This window comes from Lonchura striata, chromosome 1 (assembly GCF_046129695.1).
Source record: "Lonchura striata isolate bLonStr1 chromosome 1, bLonStr1.mat, whole genome shotgun sequence".
Lineage (NCBI taxonomy): Eukaryota > Metazoa > Chordata > Aves > Passeriformes > Estrildidae > Lonchura > Lonchura striata.
In genome coordinates, this window is record NC_134603.1 from 48,059,391 (window position 1) to 48,079,921 (window position 20,531).

Sequence of the window (20,531 nt, forward strand, 5' to 3'; positions counted from 1 at the left end):
TCATCATCGCTGTTGCCTTTCTGCAGACCCGCTCCAGGAGCTCCCAGTCTCTGTTCCACTGGCGATCCCAGAGCAGGACACCCTCTCGCTCCGGCCTCGCGCCCCCACACCGAGGTTCGCTGTCCGCGGCGCCGCCGCCGCCTGCGCCGCACTCTGCAGCCCGCAGCCCCGAGCCCGCGGCGGCGCCCGCAGCAGCACCGGGGCCGCGCCGGGCCCGCTCCGCCGCCGGCCCCGCCCGTTCCGGCGGTGCGCGCGCACCGCTCCCGCCCGCTTCCGCCGAGCGGCCGCGCTTGCAGCGTCATCCCGGGGGCTGGTTTGAATGAGACCCCGAGCGGGGCCGGGACCCGCCGCCAACGCCGCCCGCCCGCGCCCGCCCGCCCCGCCAGCGCCGCGCCCCGCCGCCCTGCGCCCGCCCGCCCCGCGCTGCGCCCGGGCCGCGCCGCTCCGCCATGCCGCTCTTCTCAGGTGAGCGCGGCCCGCGCCCTCCCGCCGGGCCTGCCCGGCAGCGGCGGCGGCGGCGGCGGCGGGAGCGCCTCGCACGTGCGCGCCCGGCCCGGCCCGGCCCGGCCGGCGGCGGCGGCGCCCGGGAGGCGCGGCCCGGGCGCGGAGCGGGGAGGGAGGGAGGGAAGCAGGGAGGCAGTGCCGAAGGGAGGCAGGGAGGCAGTGCCGAAGGGAAGCAGGGAGGCAGTGCTGAAGGGAGGCAGGGAGGCAGTGCCGAAGGGAAGCAGGGAGGCAGTGCTGAAGGGAAGCAGGGAGGCAGTGCTGAAGGGAGGCAGGGAGGCAGTGCTGAAGGGAAGCAGGGAGGCAGTGCCGAAGGGAGGCAGGGAGGCAGTGCTGAAGGGAAGCAGGGAGGCAGTGCTGAAGGGAGGCAGTGCCGAAGGGAGGCAGTGCTGAAGGGAAGCAGGCAGGCAGTGCTGAAGGGAGGCAGGGAGGCAGTGCTGAAGGGAGGCAGTGCTGAAGGGAGGCAGTGCAGAAGGGAGGCAGGGAGGCAGTGCTGAAGGGAGGCAGTGCCGAAGGGAGGCAGTGCCGAAGGGAGGCAGGGAGGCAGGGAGGCAGTGCCGAAGGGAGGCAGTGCTGAAGGGAGGCAGTGCCGAAGGCAGGCAGTGCTGAAGGGAGGCAGTGCCGAAGGGAGGCAGTGCTGAAGGGAGGCAGTGCCGAAGGGAGGCAGGCAGGCAGTGCCGAAGGGAGGCAGTGCTGAAGGGAGGCAGGCAGTGCTGAAGGGAGGCAGTGCTGAAGGGAGGCAGTGCCGAAGGGAGGCAGGGAGGCAGTGCCGAAGGGAGGCAGTGCTGAAGGGAAGCAGGCAGGCAGTGCTGGCCCGGCCCTGCTGGCGGGAGGGCGGGTGCCAATCGCGGGCCGCCGTGCCTCGGCTTGCGCTGGCTTCCTGCTCCGAGAGCAGTGCTGCTGTCCCTCTGGCGAGCCAGAGCTCTGCATCTGCGCCTTCCAGGGGTTTCTGCCTCCGCTCTTGGAAATCTCTTACATGCTGCAGGCTCCGTTGGGTTGGAAAGCCCCAAGTCCAACCTTTGACCAGGCACCACCATCCACATCCAGACCTTTCTTGAGCGCCGCCAGGCATGGTGACTCCACTGCCGCCCTGGGCAGAATATTCCAGTGTCTAATCACCCTTTCTGTGAATAAATTTTTCCTAATGTCTAGCCTAAACCTAAAGTTCAAGCTTTCTTAAATTGTACCTCATCCTGCTGGCCCTTCTTGCTGTAAGAAAAGGTTTCCATGGAAGATTTCAAGACCAAAACCTCCAGTGACACTTCTGGGACTAGTTGATGCCTTGATAATATCTCACAGATTAGGCCTATTTGAGGTCTTCTATTTTTTAGGTTATATGTAGCCTCAGTACACAGCTTGTCCACTATTTTGGCAATGGTTAGGAAACTGGGATCCTTATGTCAGTGTAACTATTTTTCCTGCGCTCCTGATTGACTGATTTCCAAATCTAGTGGAGTCTCCCTTACTGGAGATATTCAGGAATGGTCTGGGCACCATCCTGTGGCTCATGCTCTGGGATGGCTCTGCTCAAGCAGCACGGTTGGATGAGATGACCCTCTGTGGTCCCTTCCAGCCTGACCCATTCTGTGAAGTGTAGGTACTGTGTTTTCTGATCAGCAGGGAAAATACATCTTTCCTTTTTCTTACTTTCCATTGTTTTCAAATTAACGAGTTTCTCTTTTGTTTTGCATAAAGTCTTGGTTGCAGTCTTTGATGAGATGACAGTCATGCTCTTCCATTCTTCCTCTTGAGTGCTGCATTGTCAAAACCGGTGACAATTTAATACAGATTTAATGACTACAAATTAATAATTACTAACTCTAATGCATATTTAGCAGTGGAAGCATGACTGTTCAAAAATTCAAAACTCAAAAGTCTGTGCAGCTGACTTGTTCAATGACTGAGTGGGTTGTCTTCCTGGAAAATGGGAAAAGCCTTGTGATTTGTAGTTCTTAAATATGCAAAATAATAAATGTGTTTTTTAAAAAAGTCAGAACATTGGACAAACAAGAAGATGCTTTCTGTTAGAAATACTGAGAAGTCAGTCATTTGAGTTCCTTGGTAGACTAATTTAGTCTAACTCATTTAGACTTGCTTCTGATTATTCTATGATGTAACGCTTCACAAACATTGCATACATCTGAAATCTGAACCTTTTGGAAGGGTTTTCAAAATTATGACTTCTAAGAGTTTTGTGTTTTGAAAAGGTATGGTTGCTATAACATATTTATGTAAAACCAAAGCACAGGTAGAAGGATGTTGCTTTTCTAAAGTCTGATATTTTGGCTGCTTACTGTGTATCTAGGATATTGCTGCGTGTTGTATTTGACAAATTTTCAGTAAAATCTCAGCTTGCTAAGGAAGCCTTATGTACCTGTGTTAGTTCTTGGAAGTGGTCAAGGATGTGTCACTGTTCCACAGAGGCACACAGCTTATTCCAGGCATTTTTTGTCTGCTCTTGGTCATTACTAACCTCACCGGAGTGAAGTTAACATTCCGTTGTGGCATTCTGCTCCTGTTTATGCTAATGAGCTCATTTACAGCATTGAAGTTTACCCTTTTTTTGACCAAATTTCACTTTGCTTCTTAATTCCTATCCTGCACCTTTACTGGGGTCAATAGCCTTGCTTTTAAAGAACGCTGTATTGTTTTCCTCTGAAAGAGAACGGAAGGGCTATGGATAACTGAGCTGGAATCGCACCTCTGAACTTCCTTCAGAAAGTTCACTTGTTTGCAGCAAGCAGTGCCAAGAGAATGGGAGAGTTAGTTCCAAACTGCTTTTGTGAAGACCTGCTAAAGGGTTTCTCTTTGTTAGACACACTTACTGCTTGCAGAGTTTCTCAGTAATATGTTACTTTAGACTTGTAGGATATTTTTAGGCCTGCTGGAGGTGGTATGTTCTGATGGATGAGGTGCCATATACTAAAGGTGTTCCCTAGCTTCACTACTGACAATTTTAAGAGCCGAAAACAGAATGTTTTGAGACTGTATGAAGTCTTGGCCATCTTGGTAATTGCATTCTTGAGTATTAGGAAATAATCAAGTTTCAAAACATTTTGTCTGCAGTTAATGTGAAATGGGGAAAAGAGAAATTCGATGGCGTGGAGCTGAACACTGACGAACCTCCGATGGTCTTCAAAGCCCAGTTATTTGCACTGACTGGAGTTCAGCCAGCTAGACAGAAGGTTATGGTTAAAGGAGGAACTCTGAAGGTAGAAATCAATTTTTTATATTATGTTTAATTTTGTTATGTGTTAACATGAACAATGATGATGTTTCTGGGTGTTCCTCCAGAAGATCTTTGGCTGTATGTGTTGAACTGACTGCACTTCTTTACTAATTTATACAAAACACAGCTTGGTAGGAGATTTTTTTGTTACTTTTTAATGTTCAGAATCTGAACGTAAGTTTTTTCTCTCTAGCTTGTTTAAGAGAAGTTTCTTGGGTGCTTCTCTGCTGGAGACTTGCTGGTGTAATGAGACATAGGCAATTTTGCTGCAAAAAGTTGTTTACATTTAGGCAGTGTTGAACAACACATGAGGAACCTTATTGCAAACACAACTTGGCTGCTTTTCATTTTAGTCAGACGAGACTTGATAACATGTAAATTGTTAATATTGTGTAACCTTGGATGAAACACAATTGTATATTTAGAAATGTGATTAATATTAATGAAAATACTTGCTACAAGATAATTAACTTGTCTTTTATTTTGTTTCACAGGATGATGACTGGGGAAACCTAAAAATAAAGAATGTAAGTTCTGAGCAGTAACTAAATTTCGCTATTCTCATTTTTTATTTTGGCATTTAAAGAAAGACAATGAAAGTGCTTGCTGTTTCTGTTTGAATGAGCAGTGCTATCTCAAGAAAATTATACCTTAATGAAAAGTAATTTTATAGATGTCACATGTAAGCATGGTTAGAAAGGTCTCACCATTGATTTATAAAAAAACTTTTTTTGTTTGCATCAATAGGGAAATCATGCCATTTTTTCTGGAGTACTTGGGTGTATATATTTATTTATTCTGTACAAGAAATGTTCTGGGTCAGAGTAGTACTGACTTATCTTGACCATAAAAATAAGTGATGTTATTTAGAGAGGGCAGTGAACATGGGTACTGTCAGCAGACCCTTGTCCTTGCACATCCCCAGCATGGACAAATGTGTGGGTGATGCTGAAGTTACACTTCTGCTTATGTCCTGTTTTTACCAACCTGCTGAAATGTGCTCTCCTGTGTTTAATAGCTGCTGGTTTTAAGCAAAGCCATTAGTAATGGTAATTCATACCTTTGCCTGGTTCAAAAAGAAAACAGAAAACGTTTGTGTTTGTGTTGCTTCCCTGTATAATATTGCATCAGGGAATACCACAGGTTTTTGTTGGGGTTTCTTTGTGTAATTTTTGTTACTGTACATCTCTTGTAACATCTTGTAACAGCTTTACGCCAGTTCTTCACTGGGCAGATTGAGTTAGGTAGCATTGCTACCCTTGTAACTACTTCGCAGGCATCTGTTAGCAGCCTGTAGCTGCAGCTATTGTAGCAGAGTTACTCAGCAAAAACCACAGTGCATAATATTCTTGTCTTTTTCTGCATGTGGTTGTGCTAATAGCTGCTTTTATTCATTTTAATAATGTTATGTACAAGTTCTAGGGATTTATTTACACTGTCAAAGCAGTTTCTCTTCATTCTTTTGTTCATCCTTTTCCTTAGCACTGTATGTTTCAAGACTCCAGATAGTAATTTTCTCCTCCTTTGACACATCTTATTGTGTAGATGTGCTTCTGTTGAATGCTAAAAGACTTCTTTTCATACTATGCTAGTTCAGCAAGCATGGAAATCTGATTGCCTTTTTTTTTTTTATCCCTTAAATGTTAGTCTCATATCTAAACTGATGTGGTAGTTTCAGTTATTTTTCACTTTTCAACTGGTTTAACCCAGGACTTGCCAGGCAAGCTCACTAGCCTCACCAGATGCTTCAGTGGAAACAAACAGCATGGATACTACTGTGTAGTTGTTCTCAGTAGGTACTTCCTAGATAAGAGGAATTGAGGTATGCCCTAAAGTCACAGGAGTGCAGTGTTAGTTCTGTTAAACTAAGAGATAAATAAATAAATAGTGTTTATTTTTGGGGAAATAGCTGAAGTATGTTAAGAGCTCAAGGGTTTGAGTGGGAATAACTGTCTTTAGATGTTCATTGCTGTTTTTACTGTGTTTCAAGGGGATGACCTTACTAATGATGGGTTCCGCCGATGCGCTTCCAGAAGAGCCGATTGCTCGTCCCATCTTTGTGGAGGACATGACAGAGGAGCAGTTGGCTTCGGCTGTAAGCATGTTTCCAACTTCAGTTTCTTGTAAACCTTCGAGTAATGGCAAGTTTTTAAATCCTTGCACTTGCTTAGAAGTGGGTTTTGAAACTGTAGTGTGTGTTTAGCATCTTCAAATTTACAAATTTGAAAACACAAATTTACATAAATGGCTGAACTGGGAGCAGTAAAAAGACGTCTGGGATTTAATTTAAAAGTCATACAATTAGTGCCGTTTTTCCTTTGAGCAGGCAGCTTAGTAGATTTTATAAAAGTAGCACTGCTGATGTTTTCAAAGATGAAGTTGTATTGCCCTTGCTGCATCAGTGTTCTGTACTTTTCCTAAACAAGGCCTCTTAGATATGCAAGATTATTTCTTGCCTCTTTCATATCTGTGGAGGAGAGACTAGAGTTTGTTTTAGGGTGGGGTGTAACTGGGGTTTTGTTTGTCCATGTTACTTGTTTTAGGTCAACTTTGTGAAAAATGAAAATAGGTTTGACGCATATGTCACAGACTTTACTTTGAGGAAGTAAAGTCTGAAAGAACATAATTAATTTATTATTTTCTTAATGAAGTAACTCCTGAATTTCCTTTTTAACAACTTGAAAGGCTTAATTTTTTCACCAGTCATTTGTACTGCAAGCTTTTATCATCCTTAACAGTTGCATGATTGTTGTCAACTGTGTGTGCAGAACAGAAATACTTTTATGCATGTCTGTATTAAAAAGGCTCTGTAGTTCAGCACTGGGCCTGTGCTTCAGGATTTAGTGCTTTCCAGGCCACTTGCAGGGGAAGGGTATGTATGGATTTTTGAGTAATCCCATACACAGACATTGAGATAAATGAGAGGCAAGCAAGGAGGTGATTTCACTGTCAGATAACATTTCTAAAGAGTTGGTCACATAGCAATTTTGTTGTGCATCAAAATTCAATAGTTTGCAGTGCATGTATTCACTTGTGAGATATACTGAATGAATTTTCTCTTCCTAAAATAATCTACTGATATTGGTATGCAGTACTACTTCAGTTTCATTAAACTATATGTTTTTCCCTGACAAATACCTAAGTATTCGGGATTAAAGAAAAGAAAGAAAAATTCTATTATGTGGGGATTTATAGTTATTTCTGACACTGGTTAGCTTACTATTAGTTGGCCTTCACACTGGTCAAAACTTCAGAAATTCACAAGTTGTCTGAAAAGATCAAGTAAGTAATCTGTTGCAAATTTCTGGAGAGGAGTTTAAACAATGCTTTTGTTTCCAGCTATGAACTCCATCATCTTCAGAGTTTTACTGAAAACCGATTTTAATTAAAACATCAGTGTTTTGTACAAATGTATTCATGTGGAAATTTCACGGAAATAGAATTTTAAGGTCAAAACTGGAATGAGATTATAGTTGAACTTTCTGAATGACTGCATGCTTGAGGAATATGTTAATTAAACTAAACATGCACAGAAAAACCCCCAAAGCATTCCTTAATGTTCCCTAAAAGTATCAAATGGTGTAATGATAAATATAATCATAAAGTGGATCTGGAAACCTCATAAAGTTTGATGGAATATTCCAGGTTTTACGCATAATTCATGTGCTTAGAAGTTGCTGTCGTATTATAGTGTTTGTACAAAAATGGTTGCCACTTCTCTCTGACCTTCAAGTACCCTGGTGATTTTTTTTGGTAGATGGAATTGCCATGTGGATTGACAAACCTTGGCAACACTTGCTACATGAATGCTACGGTTCAGTGTATCCGCTCAGTGCCAGAAGTGAAAGAGGCCCTTAAAAGGTAGGACAAAAATAGCGTGACTAAAATGTTTCCTTTAGTTTATGAAGAAGATATTTTGCAGAATGGTCATCTTAATACTGGTATGGATTATCATAACAATCTAGTACTCTTTAGGTCTATTCATGATTAACAGAATGATTAATTAAAGTTTATCCTATGGCTGTGTTAGTCTGTACTTTAATAAAGAAATTAAGGCTTTGTGTTTCTTGGAAGTGGCTTTTAGTAGAGAGAATGTGTTTTGCTTAGCTAGAAAGCAGTTCCTATGAAGACCAGTTTAAAATTCAAAAATAAGCTACTGAACTCTTAACCTTGTTTTTTTGCTGTTAGTTTTTACGGTCCTGTTCTGCATAAAAGAATCATATAGGAGACCTGTTCCTTTGAGGAATATTTCCTGCAATGGCTTTATTGCACAGTATTTTCAGCTGTGAAATTCTGACATTTGCTACTTGGAGGTACAGGAGGGAGTTCTAAGACATGCCTTCATGGAATTTTGTTTTGTTTGCTAATCTGTTCTGATTGTAGGGTAACTTTTCTGATTTTTGTTTGCTTGGTTTTGTTATTTTAGAATGAAATGTGAAAATGGTCAATTTTTTTTGTGGGTTTTTTTTTTTTTTTTTTGTAAGGAATAGACAAGAAACTTGAAAGTTATGACTATTGAAGGAAAAAAGAATACCTTCAAATGTGGCCTGAATTTATCTTCCAGATGAATTCAGAGATGAGAAAACAATGAGTATTTTTAAAAAGTGAGAATTGGGTATTACGGCCATCTTAGGGTTAATTTAGTTCCTTTAAAATACACTGATTTTTGATTCGATGGTGCCCAGCTGGATATTCTGTATTAGTGTAATAATTTGTTATTTAAGTAGTTATAAACAGTCTTTCATTCTGTTAGCAGGTGAACCTTAATTATTAAGTACTGATAACCATGCATGAAGTACAGAAATTTGGTGTCAGGGTTTTTATTGACGATCAGTGTTATCATTTTTTGGAAAGTGTTTATTTCCATGTGAAAGACTCTTGAGTTACAGCACTAAATCAGAATATTTGACAAATTTAACATACCAAAAAGCAAAATGTAGCCCGTGAAACTGGCAGATTGCAATACAAAATGTGGCCGTATTGTCAGTGGGAATTCAGATTCACACTTGGTTTCAAGCTCTGTTTTTCCCTGGAAATTTAGCCTTTTTTTGGTCTTCCCTGCTTGGTGGCAGCATGGAAGGCTATGGAGTGCATGGCAGTGGGAGAGGTGTGACAGGACTCACTTGGGAAAGCTGTTACAGCTTCTTTCCTCACAGCCTGCTCTGCAGATCTCTCCAAGGAATTCCTCCCTGTTCTGTAGTGTGTCAGGGGACAGTTTCCTGATTGTCATCCAGCAGTGGTCAGCATTTCAAAAGTTCAGTTGGAGAATAGAGAATGTGTGAGACCCTCCTTTTGCTTGAAGGCTTTGGGGAGTCCATCTGTTCTTCATCCAGCTGCTAAATTAGGAATTAAATTTTCAATTTAAATTAGGAATTAAATTTTCAGCGCAGGAAATACTTCCCCAAGAAAACATCTCACCTCTCACTGTTTTGCTTCTGCTGTGGAGGGAAGGAGCAAGCCTGCCCTCCATCCCTGTGCATTTTATCTGCCATCTATCCTTAAAGGTGTTTTTTTCCCCCATGTATCTTGAGAAGTCCTGGTAAATGTTTCAGAAATGGGGTAGCTTTTGTTCAGACTTTTTCAGTTTCTTTAAAAATAAAACTAGTCTTTGGAAGCAAAAGGATTAGGGAAGCAGCAGTGATGTAGCCAGACTTCTTGGTCTGCCTTTACTTACTGTCTGGAAAATGCCAGTTTTCCTTTGTTTCCCTGTTTGCAAAATAGCTGAAACTTTGAGGTAAATGTGAGTGAATCTTATGTTTGGTTACTTCTGGCTTGGTGATAGATTTCCTTTAAATGAATCCAGTTGCTGCCTGCTTCAAAAATGTGACTGTCCTTCCTGTTTGTGTTTAATTGCATGCGAATTATTTTTCTTCCCTTTTAGGTATGGTGGTGCCTTAAGAGCTTCAGGAGAAATGGCCTCTGCTCAATACATTACTGCAGGTTGGTGTTTAGAGTAGAAAACAGGGGTTTAGACAAGTGTGTGAGTTCCTGCTAACTGCAGATGAAATCTGTGGTTAAAACTCTGTGTATTGTTCTTTAGTGCATATGCCTTAGGAATGTCAGACCTGCTGGCACTGGAGGACTCCTATTGACTTTAAAGGTTATTCTGCCCCTGCTTGCAAGGTGTTTATCTCTGCACATTATCGGGCTGCAGGCTAGGGAAGAGATACTTCAGTGTGATGATCTAGGCTTAGATAGAAACAGTATGTATCTCTTAAAGGTTTTACATTGTAGGCATGAAGTAATTGGAACTTCCTAAAGCAAATTCCATCGATCCAGCTGTTGATCACTTTGTTAAAAAATACTTACATTCATTGTTTCATGTAGTGGTAGACTAAAACCATACTCCTGGGATATGTGTTTCATTGGTGTTTTTTAATACTATTTATTGGCTGAGCATTATTGTTAGGATGGAAACTGATGCTTTATCAGTGGTCTTAGCCTTTGCCCTAAAGATCCAGATTTCATAACTGGAATGGAAAGGAGAGTCTTCAAAACAGAAATTACTCTTTGTTGTGGTGGTCTGGGTGCTCACACAGTGGGAGCTCACGGTGGCCCCATATCTTCAAGCTCTAACTAGAGTTCTAGTTAGACCCCTTACATTTGAACAAGGGTACTACTTGTCCGCTTTTTCTTTTTTTACTCTATTTCATTGCCCCACTAAGATGCTGGGCCAGGACACTGGGATTTCTACCAGTCCATTTAAGGAAAAACAAAACAATATAAGGAAGGAAAGGTCCAGTTTGTGGGTATGCCTGCTGATCGAATTTTGGGGTGGTAAGTTCAATGGTTACTCTATACAGCCATGCCTGCCCCTCCCCTTTTCACCGCCTTTACTTTGTGTCCCTTGTTTTCTTTTTAAGGTGACAGCTCTGCTTCTTAGGAAATTTAATAGTTTTAAGTAATTTGTAGATAATTCTTGGGTGCTGAGCTGTTCAGGAACTCCTGCATGACACTTATGGCATTTTTTTTAATTGCTGTGTCATATCAGTTGCACCTCTTATCAAGGTCAGTGAAGACATTTCTGAAAGAGGAAGCAACTGACCTTGGTTCCCTGTAATCTTGCCTATATTCAGTAACATTCCTCGAGAGAACAATTCATTAGTCTCTTCACTTGTAAATTAGTGACCATGCAGATTGTTGCCTACCTCACAGGATTGTTGTGAGGATAACAGGTGCCTTTGAAGTGATCTGTGGATTTAAAATGCTGTAACTTGGGTAGATAAGATATATGCTAGAGTGTGGAACAAAAAAGAAAGCCATGTGTGTTGTCATGCAGTCAGTATCATTCATCAGATTTCACATAGTTATGAGATCTCTGCACATATGCATACCTATACTTGTTTTCCTGGGTCTTGAGCATGGGTAATTCCTAGATATTTTATTAATTTTTTTTTCCTAGTAGCTGGTGAAACTTATGTTGCTCTAGAGGATAGATTGTGAATGCCTTCTGGTTTCTCTTGTGAAAACGTTGTTCCTCAGATGTGTTCCAAATGAAATCTTAATTGCTCAAAATTTTTTTCCTCCTGTTAGCAGCCAGGAAAGACAAGGCAATATGTGTCAAATTCTCAGAATTGCCATCTTTTTGCTTTCAAAGTCGTGTTCACAAAGGAGATCATAGGTGCACCTGTTATGCCACCTGGAAAATTTGGTCCTGCTTTGGAAAGATCAAATTGGACACTGTTAAATGATCATTCTTTAAATGTTGCTGCTGTTTTATTGTTCTTTTTACGCTTCCTGCCATGTTTGAATTGTTTTTTCGCTTCTCAAAGCATTCACTTTTTCTTCAAGCTCTTAGAGACTTGTTTGATTCCATGGATAAAACTTCCTCCAGTATCCCACCTATCATTCTCCTGCAGTTTTTACATATGGCCTTCCCACAGTTTGCAGAGAAAGGTGATCAAGGCCAGTACCTTCAACAGGTAAAGACCAATTATTAGCTTATTGTTTCAAATTCTATAGTATGTTGGAAGTTGAGAACAACAGCATTTTAAGACTTTTCTTCTCCTGTGAAAATAATTACTCCCAGTAAAGTGGTCTGGTTTTTCTGTTGAAAAGTTGTATAGAAGTTGAATGTAGTATCAAGTGCTAGTTTTGAGAATGTGTGGTGGAATTGGGAGAAATTCTTAGTTAAGTAATATTCATGTTTGGCTTTATAATTGATGGGTTTAATGTTACTAAATCATCATGCTTGTAGTCAGATTTAATGTTGTGTTCCCTTCCTAGGATGCCAATGAGTGCTGGGTGCAGATGATGAGGGTACTACAGCAGAAGCTGGAAGGCATAGAAGGTGATACAATCATGGAGGTAATTGTAGTCTTACTCTAACCAGGATAAGGATTTGTAGTATTTCACATAAGTTTTATTAAGTATCCTCTGCTTGTGAGTTTTTTAACGTGTCTCGAATAGTGAAATTGCTTTTTGATGTCTCTGATCAGCATAATGCTACTACCATGGTCCTGTCACTGAGTGTGCTAAAGGAAACCCTTCCCTTTGGGCTTTGTAAGGCAGTGTTGCACCAAGCTTGTGGTGACAGCCTCTCATGTATGTGGCAGCTAGCCTTGATAACCTGTGAATTCAGCACATAAGAACTTTTGAATGCTGCAATTTTAACTTGAACTGTTAACCTGATACAAGAAATTACTGAAAATTTTTCCTGAGATTTTACCAGAACAGCTTTCTCTTTTCTCTATAAGCTGTTTTCTGGAGAGTCATGGCAGAGCCTTGGAAGACTATCCTGAAACTTAAGATAGATTTAAGCTGGGGGCCAGGGATTTATGAATTTTTGATCTTGCTTGTTAATGGGTTTCAGGTTGGTTTTAACAGCATGTTATAAGCATATTTGTTTTGAAACTTATATGCTGTGTAAGAAGATTGGCTGACTAGGAGAAAATGCACCTATAGAAAGATGAATGAATAGGCTTTAAAGAATTTAAATAAATGGGGTTTTGTCTTGTAGAGAAGACTGTATTTACATTCTGTTTAAAGTTACATCATAAGAGATTTTGTTTTACAGACAGACTCTGGAGCTACAGCAGCATCCTCTAAAAAGAAGAGTTTAATTGACCAATTCTTCAGCATTGAATTTGAAACAGCGTATCCTAAAGACTAAGGCAAGACATAAACAATGATGATTTCACACTTCAGCAGCTGGGTTCAGGGAGGATGAAAAGCATTTTTCAGGAGAGTATGGAAAATGAAGGTGTAGATTGGGGAATGGGGTCATGGTGTTGTGCAGGAGTACACAGAACTTAACTTCAAGATAGGATATGCTTTGAGAGACAGGTTGATGTGGGGAGAAAAAATGGTAATGGAAATCTACAGGAAAAAAAACCCTTGTTGAATTTCAATAGCACATTTCCTCCCCAGAGAAGATGGTACTTACCATCTTCAAGGATGCTGACATGCTTTATCCAACTAAAAGTAATTGTTGTCCTAAACAGGCTTTTTCAGCTTGTAAGGGTGTGTTGCTGACATACCTGGTGTACTAAAGATGCACAAAAGGTAGCTTGATTGATTTCTTAAGAAATAAATTCGGTGTCTACAGTTGTATGAGTAAGAAACAAAAGCAGCTGACAACTTTCTAGTGGGTTCTTTATAGCAAAAAAAAAGAGGATATGACCACATGGGGCACATCTCATGGCAATTATTGCTCTTTTCCCATTTCTCCACCCCAAAATCTTGGCTGTCGTCAAACTGAGCACCACTTTTAGAAAGAATTATACACTGCACTGTCTGAAATAAGGAAACACCCCCTTAGATGAGATACTGTATCTCATAGCTTGGTAGTAATCAGGAATACCTTTTTTAAAGTAAGAATTTTGCATCTGTCCCTCTACTGTGATGTTTGTTGTCCTTAAAATAGTTAGGAGTCTTGGAATGTGTAGTTAAGAGGAATGATGCATAGGCCAGTATCAGCAAGAAGACTTGTTAGAAGAATTGCAGGCTTTCAAAGTGTGATTACAGCAGCACTTTTTTAATAGCTGCAGTCAGAAAAATACCTGGTTGGAAGGAGATGGATGAGAGAAAAGCATTGGGCTAGAAGTATGAAAAGAGGAGAGGACAGACAGAACAATTAAAAGGAATGTGTAGAAAATAATGAAGGAATAAATTTTATTTCACTGAAGAGGACAGATACAAGGCAGAGAAAGGAGGCTCTGCAGGTGGAAAGAAACCGGAAGTCTGGCCAGCAGCAGCAGCAGCAGTAGAACTTTATTAATCATAAGCAACAATGGAGTGTAATGTTGCAGGAGGGCTTTGTAACTGGCTGTTGGCAGCCACTTAATGTGTTGTGTGTCCTGGGGGTTGGGTGGTGATGGGGGAGAAGAAAGAAAAAGCAGGACTCAGCTTAAATGGTCATCAAAGACTTATTTTAATTTTTTTGGTGTGCAGTCTGCCCCTGCTTCCCCTTGTCCTTAGCCACGAAGGAACAGATTGGTCTGAAGGAAGGGCTCCTTCAAATCTTTTTTGTACTATGAGAAGTAAAAGTACTGTCTACACAAGCACAGAATTACCTGAATTGCTGTGCTGCTTGGCATGTTCTTCTCACTAGAGCAGTAGTTCAGCTCTTGGTGCATGATGGTTTTCCTTAATTTTGTGAAGCATGAAATGTACAGAAGCCGAAGAAGAAGAAGTAACTAAAGGAAAGGAGAATCTCCTTCAGCTTAGCTGCTTTATCAATCAAGAAGTGAAATACCTGTTTACAGGACTAAAGTTGGTAAGCTATTGCAACTTTTATTGAATTGAAATTCTAAATGGCCTGCGTATTTTTCAGTTGAAATTCTAGGTGACCTAAATGGACTTAATTCTAAATGTATTTCATCTGTGACTTGGAATTGACATCTGCTGTCCAAGTCTTACAAAGTTTCAGGAATATTTTTGGTGTTCATTGAGAAGATGGCTGTGAGAGGGAATTGCATATTAATGTCTAACAGACTTCAGCAGAGCATTATCTTGACCCTGACATGGTCAGGGTCAAGGGTTACCCTATGCAGGTAACCAAGTGCAAGGCAGTTTGCTACTTGTTTCTTCAGCTGGGTTTCACTCCAGACTGCGCAGTATCATGATTTATGCAGCAGTCAGTTCCCAAAAGGTCCAAAAGTCAACTTGATAGTAGCATTTTGGTTCCCCCCAGATGATGTAACAATGAAATTTGATTTTTCAGATTTTGAAGGGGGCGTATTTTCCATCAGACAACATAATTCTCAAAGTTTTTTTTAAGTAGAACCCCTTAAGGTAGTCTGTGCTTTATTTGTATGTATATATTTTGAAATTGTAAGGGCCTTTGGGGAATCTGAAGTAGAAAGGAGAAGAGGAGCTACTGCAAAACCTTTGTATTAACTGTGTAAGACTAGGGCAGTGATCTGGTTTGTACAGGACTAAAACCAAGTTGTATGATTCTCAGATAATCTTTGTATCTTTTTGTCTTTTTCTTTTCCTAACAGAATTTAGAAGGAAAAGTAGGATAAAATAGCTAATGCTCACAAATGAAAAAAAATATAAAAAAAGAAACTTCACTTTCAGGCCAAAAAAAATCTACAATTTTTATGTTAGATTGCCTGGAGCAAGAGAATTGCAACACTAAGAACCAAGCTAGTTTTTTTAGGAGACACCAGCTGTCAATTTAGATGCAGCTCTGGCTGCTTGAGACTAAGAACTGAGAAATGTGCAAATATTCTTCCCACAGGAAACTTCCTATTTTCTTCAGTTGTGTTCCAAACATGATATGATACATTTATAACCAAGTCCAGATACAATTAACAATAAAATCCAATTGTGAATTCTACTCCTGTGGAGCAAAATTTTCTGCAGAGAGAAACTCAGTGTTGTCAGGGTTCAGGAATGAGCCTGGAGCTGAAGGAATGAATGGGCATGGTCCTTTCTGCCAAGGAATTTCAAAATCTTATGTGTTGTAATGGCTGACAGCAACAGAAGAGACTGGCAGAACAAGATTTAGTTTATGCTTTGTTTACCCCTGTTGTGCTTTTCTCTAAGCTGTGTTTTATGATGAACATGTGTTACTTCTTCTTCTTGTAACAGCGTCTTCAGGAGGAAATTACCAAACTCTCTCCAACGCTGCAGAGAAATGCACTCTATATCAAATCTGTGAGTGGTACTTTTGTTGCTCTTTATAATTCTTTTAATTGTCAGTTTTCTGTTCCAAACTGCAAAGTTACTGCTGCAGCACCATGTGATTTATGTTTATAAAGCATCTCAGTATCCACTACCAAGAAATTTAAGATAGAGCTTCAAAAAAGGAGACCTTGTTTTATTCCCGTGGGTTTGTGTGCAAATACATTCCCAGAATAGACAGTAATTTAGGATGACTGGTGTTTAAGGTAAAAAAGATCTGTGAATATTTAAAGTAATAGCTTTTTCTAATTTGTTTTTTTTTATAGTCCAAAATTAGTCGCTTGCCAGCGTACCTGACTATTCAGATGGTTAGATTTTTTTACAAAGAGAAAGAATCTGTGAATGCAAAAGTTCTTAAGGTAAGTTTTCTGCATATTAAAGTTTAATTCCTCCTTATGTTTTCTCTGAGTTTTTATTAAAGGTAGACAATGAGGACTTGAAGACTAACTAAACTGTTTGCCTTTAAATTGCATTTTAAAACATTGAGTGCAGTTTCTTTACTCAAGTACAAAGTAGTTTTGTTCCCAGTTGTGATGATGTGTGACAAACTACACTACCCAAAATAGACTGAGGAAGGAGGTGAGGGGCAGAAGTGAGTTTGTCCCAGTACGGCTAATATTACAGGATGACAATAAACAAGATTTTTTTGGTCTTTTCTCACTAGTGGTTCTGAGAAGAATGTGGAGAGGGCCATGCTTTTGAACGTTGAACAGTGTTGTAATGTTGATGGGAGATGTTTATGCTGTCTGACGCTTCCTGTATTAGTTATTTTAATTGTCTGGCTTTCTGATGGACAAATGCAGGAACCAGCTGCAAACAGCTGAATGTTCTGGTTTTGTTTTCTGTGGGCTGTGGCCGACAGACCACGTAAGCTGCCTGAGGAGCATCATGATAGATGCTTCTTCCTTACAAGAGGAGGAAGAGAAGCCTAGATGGAAGGTACATTAACTATTTCAGAACATAGTTTAGATAGCACAAATTAACATTTTTGCCAGGGTACAGTAATTCAACTTGCCTGCCTCTTTTTTCTTTTCCTTTAGGCCTGTAGAGGCATTTCTGTAGTGTGAAAGTATGACAGCTAACAATAAAGAATTTTATTTATTATTAGTCTGTGCTGAATGTAATAATTTATAGTGGTTTACACTGAATTAGACATTCTTCTGTGAAAGCATTATAGCTCTTTTGGTAAGTACTGTCACCAGAATCCCAGTAGGAAAGGTTGCCATAAATTTGAAGAGGGTTGCATTTAATTTGATTGTGTTGTCTTCCCATGGGCGAATGCTTTAATGTGGAGTACCAAATCATGCTAATAAATCTTTGTTTTTCACTTCCTAGGATGTCAAATTTCCTCTTATGTTGGATGTGTATGAGCTGTGTACGCCAGACCTACAGGAAAAAATGGTTTCTTATCGATCAAAATTCAAAGATCTAGAAGACAAAAAAGTAAATCAACAGCCAAAGAACGTAAGTCTCCTGACACTTCCACTAATTCATACAGCTGAAGTTGGGGTACTAATAAGGACTAGAGAAAACCTCAATATATTATTTTCTTACATAGCAAACTCCTTGGTATTGAGCTTTAGATCTTTTATCCTGTATTATCATGTAATACAGTATCTGCTTTGGTGTGTTTGCTTGATGAGAAACATTAAATGCTGTAGTCAGACAGCATGTGTTAATATATTACAGTGTAGTGCTTCTGTTTACCAGTGCTATGCGTAAAGGTTTTCTTTAAGTTACACAAAAATGTTGTTTTCAAATATTACTGTTCGCTGGCTGCTCCCTTATTCAGTGAAGTGTAGGAAGTTGTTCCCTGCTCAGCAGCTGGAAAGGGTTGTACAAGGAACTGCTATGTGCCTGACTGGTAAAAATTAGAGTGCATGTACTAGTGAGCTTAAAGTCAGCACTGTAAAAACTTGGAAAATGGTTTCATGTCTTATCCTGTCTACATAATTCTAAGACTGACTTCCCCGTCTTTAATGAAGACAAAAGTAAATGAGCTAAAATTGTTGTGTTTTAGACATTTTTTTAAAGTTTGCTGGTATTTTTCCTGATCTAACTCCTGATAAATTCTTTTAAACATTTGGATAAGGCTTGCATCCCCTCTTACACAGATGGGAGCAAGGAAAGAGTGCTATTTTTGAACAGAATGCATTGGCACCCAGAGTCTGTCTCTGGTATTTTCTTATTGCCGCTTCTGCTGCTAACAAGCCCCCACCAAGGAACAAATCTGCAATTGCAGAATTGTTTCATAAACAAACACATAAATCTCGTGGGTGAACACTGCAGGCAGTATGTGCTACAATGGTTATGTATTTGCTTTAAAACTGGTCTTCAGATGAGGCTTTTGTATGTCCACCTAAAAAATAGAGTAATTAACTTCTTTCAAGTTGAACAAAACTGTTTAGATTTAAAAATGTACTTAAATTAATGGAAACTTGGGATTTGATGTGATTGTGCTAGAGCTTTTATTAAACTGTTCCACATTAATTCAATTTACTCTTTTTTTTTTTTAGTCTAGTAAAAGTGATGGTGCACAGAAAGAAGTTAAATACGAACCATTTTCTTTTCCTGATGGTAAGTACAGGGAAGCAAATCTACTTTAAAGTAACTTTCTATTTACTTGTGTTTAAGCATACCTGATGGTAGGACTACTCTGAGAACCCTGTCTCTTTAATGCTTTTGAAAATTTATCTTCAAAGACTAACAGGAAGATTTGGATAAACCAAAACATTGAGATAGTGAAAGGCATAATTGCCATCCATCTGACAAGCTGGTGATAATAGAAGACAGACACATCAAAAGACATCTGCATGTAATGTGCAGTTGTTTTCCACACTGCCTTGTCAGTGTGTGGTAGAAGCCTGAAATCAAAACAAAAACTTAAACTGGACTTTTGAAAGTGCTGTGGTGGTGCTGGTGTTGCCCAAGTTGTGGGGAGGCTTGGAGCCTGAAGGCCCAAAGCACTCACCCTGTGCATTACATCCGTGATTCTCTTATGGGTACATATTTGTTCCATAAGAATGCACAACATCTTCAGTTTCCTGAGACTCTCCTGGCTGAGAGCTGCTGCTTTTAGTTCACAGTGGTTTTGTACCGTGCTGTAGCTGGGGTTTTGCACACACCTATGGTGCTGTAGCCTGGCTGATGCATCTTTGGTCTGTTAACTGTTAATGTATACTGCAGCTGTTCAAGTAGGACTCAAGTTTACTTCTTCTTTCCCCTTCAGATATTGGTTCTAACAACTGCGGCTATTATGACCTGCAGGCAGTGCTAACTCATCAAGGCAGATCAAGTTCCTCTGGGCATTATGTGTCTTGGGTTAAAAGGAAACAAGGTAAAAAAAACCAAAAACCAACAAATTGCAACCCTGTTAACCATTCCTCACAGCTCCTTTCAGCAAAGGGGCTGTTAAGCAAGATTAGATTTTATGCACCTAAGTTACAGATGATCCTCTTGTTTTCCTTGCAGATGAATGGATTAAATTTGATGATGACAAAGTCAGCATTGTTACACCTGAAGACATTTTGAGGTTATCTGGGGGTGGAGACTGGCATATAGCTTATGTTCTACTCTATGGGCCTCGCAGAATTGAAGTCGTTGAAGAAGCAGCTGAACAATAGTCTTCCGTTTTAGCCATTCTGCCTAGGTGTGAAATAAATGTTGATTACTGATCACTTCTTTAACCCCAGAGCTTTAGCAAGTGGATAAATAATTTGTTCAAACCTTCTCATGTGCAGAGGGATATTGTTTTAAAACTGATCCATGTACCAATTAGTCACTATGGGACTGGACTGCCCACTGTGGTGGTGACAATACTTAAAATAGCTTTAATGTCTTGCAGAAGATAATTTTTTTTTAATAAGCTCTCCTCCTTCTTCTCTAATGTCATCAAGTATTTATTACACACCTACTCTCACATTTGTTACTCTTGCATGGTTTAAACCACAGTTCAGTAGCTGTCCATCCTTTGCCTTACCTGGCAGTTCTGTTGGGAAGGTAGAAGAGAAACCGTTGCCTTGTTGTGTAACTCAGTGCTGCTGCCTGTAGCCAACAGCTGTGGCTACAATCAAGTATTTGTCCAGCCTGACCTGCTGATTCAGTCTGTTCTGTTGCTGGCATCTCATGATTTTGGAATAAATTGTGATCAACAATGTGTCTCCATTAAAAACAGCTCCTGTCCTGGTACTGTAGTCAGTATGCATTTGTTTTCACTTCTTGGGCCACCCTGATGAATGTCTCAAAGCAGTCATGGAATAAAGTCACTTTTTTTTTAAGCTGTAGGGATGTGTCTCCTCTCCTGTTACTCATTACTCAGTAGCTAAGTCCAGTGTGGTGGCTGCAAAACTGGGCTTTGCTTACTTACAGGACCATCTGCAGTAATTGGATGTGTGTGACTGCTGTAAAAAATGTCTTTCAGCGCTGGCTAAGCCTAAAAAGCACTATCAAGGTCATCAGCCCCCTCACCCCTCAGTGTACAGGTTCCCTGTGTTGATGTGTCCCAGTGCCTTCTGGAAGATCTGGTCCATGATCATACAAAATACTTTCACTTCTGTTAGCAGGGTGATGAGTTTGCCTGTGCCTCACGTGGTCAGAAAGGGTCCTTGTTTTACCCTTCCCTGGGGACACTGGCAGCAGCTGTGGTTGTCACAAGTAGCTCTTCTGCCTT

At 40.6% G+C, this 20,531-nt stretch overlaps 1 protein-coding gene across 1 annotated transcript; it reads left to right on the forward strand.

Annotated features, from left to right (window-relative positions):
• The first annotated feature begins 401 nt into the window (after window positions 1-401).
• Window positions 402-20,145, forward strand: USP14 (ubiquitin specific peptidase 14). Its single transcript, XM_021551580.2, has 16 exons — window positions 402-465; window positions 3,568-3,713; window positions 4,225-4,257; window positions 5,721-5,825; window positions 7,488-7,591; window positions 9,612-9,670; window positions 11,522-11,652; window positions 11,957-12,037; window positions 12,747-12,826; window positions 14,333-14,447; window positions 15,770-15,835; window positions 16,129-16,221; window positions 17,198-17,326; window positions 18,379-18,439; window positions 19,092-19,199; window positions 19,334-20,145. Exons 1-16 carry the CDS (start codon window positions 450-452, stop codon window positions 19,483-19,485), a joined length of 1,479 nt encoding a protein of 492 aa, XP_021407255.1. The 5' UTR covers window positions 402-449; the 3' UTR covers window positions 19,486-20,145.
• Window positions 20,146-20,531: the final 386 nt, after the last annotated feature.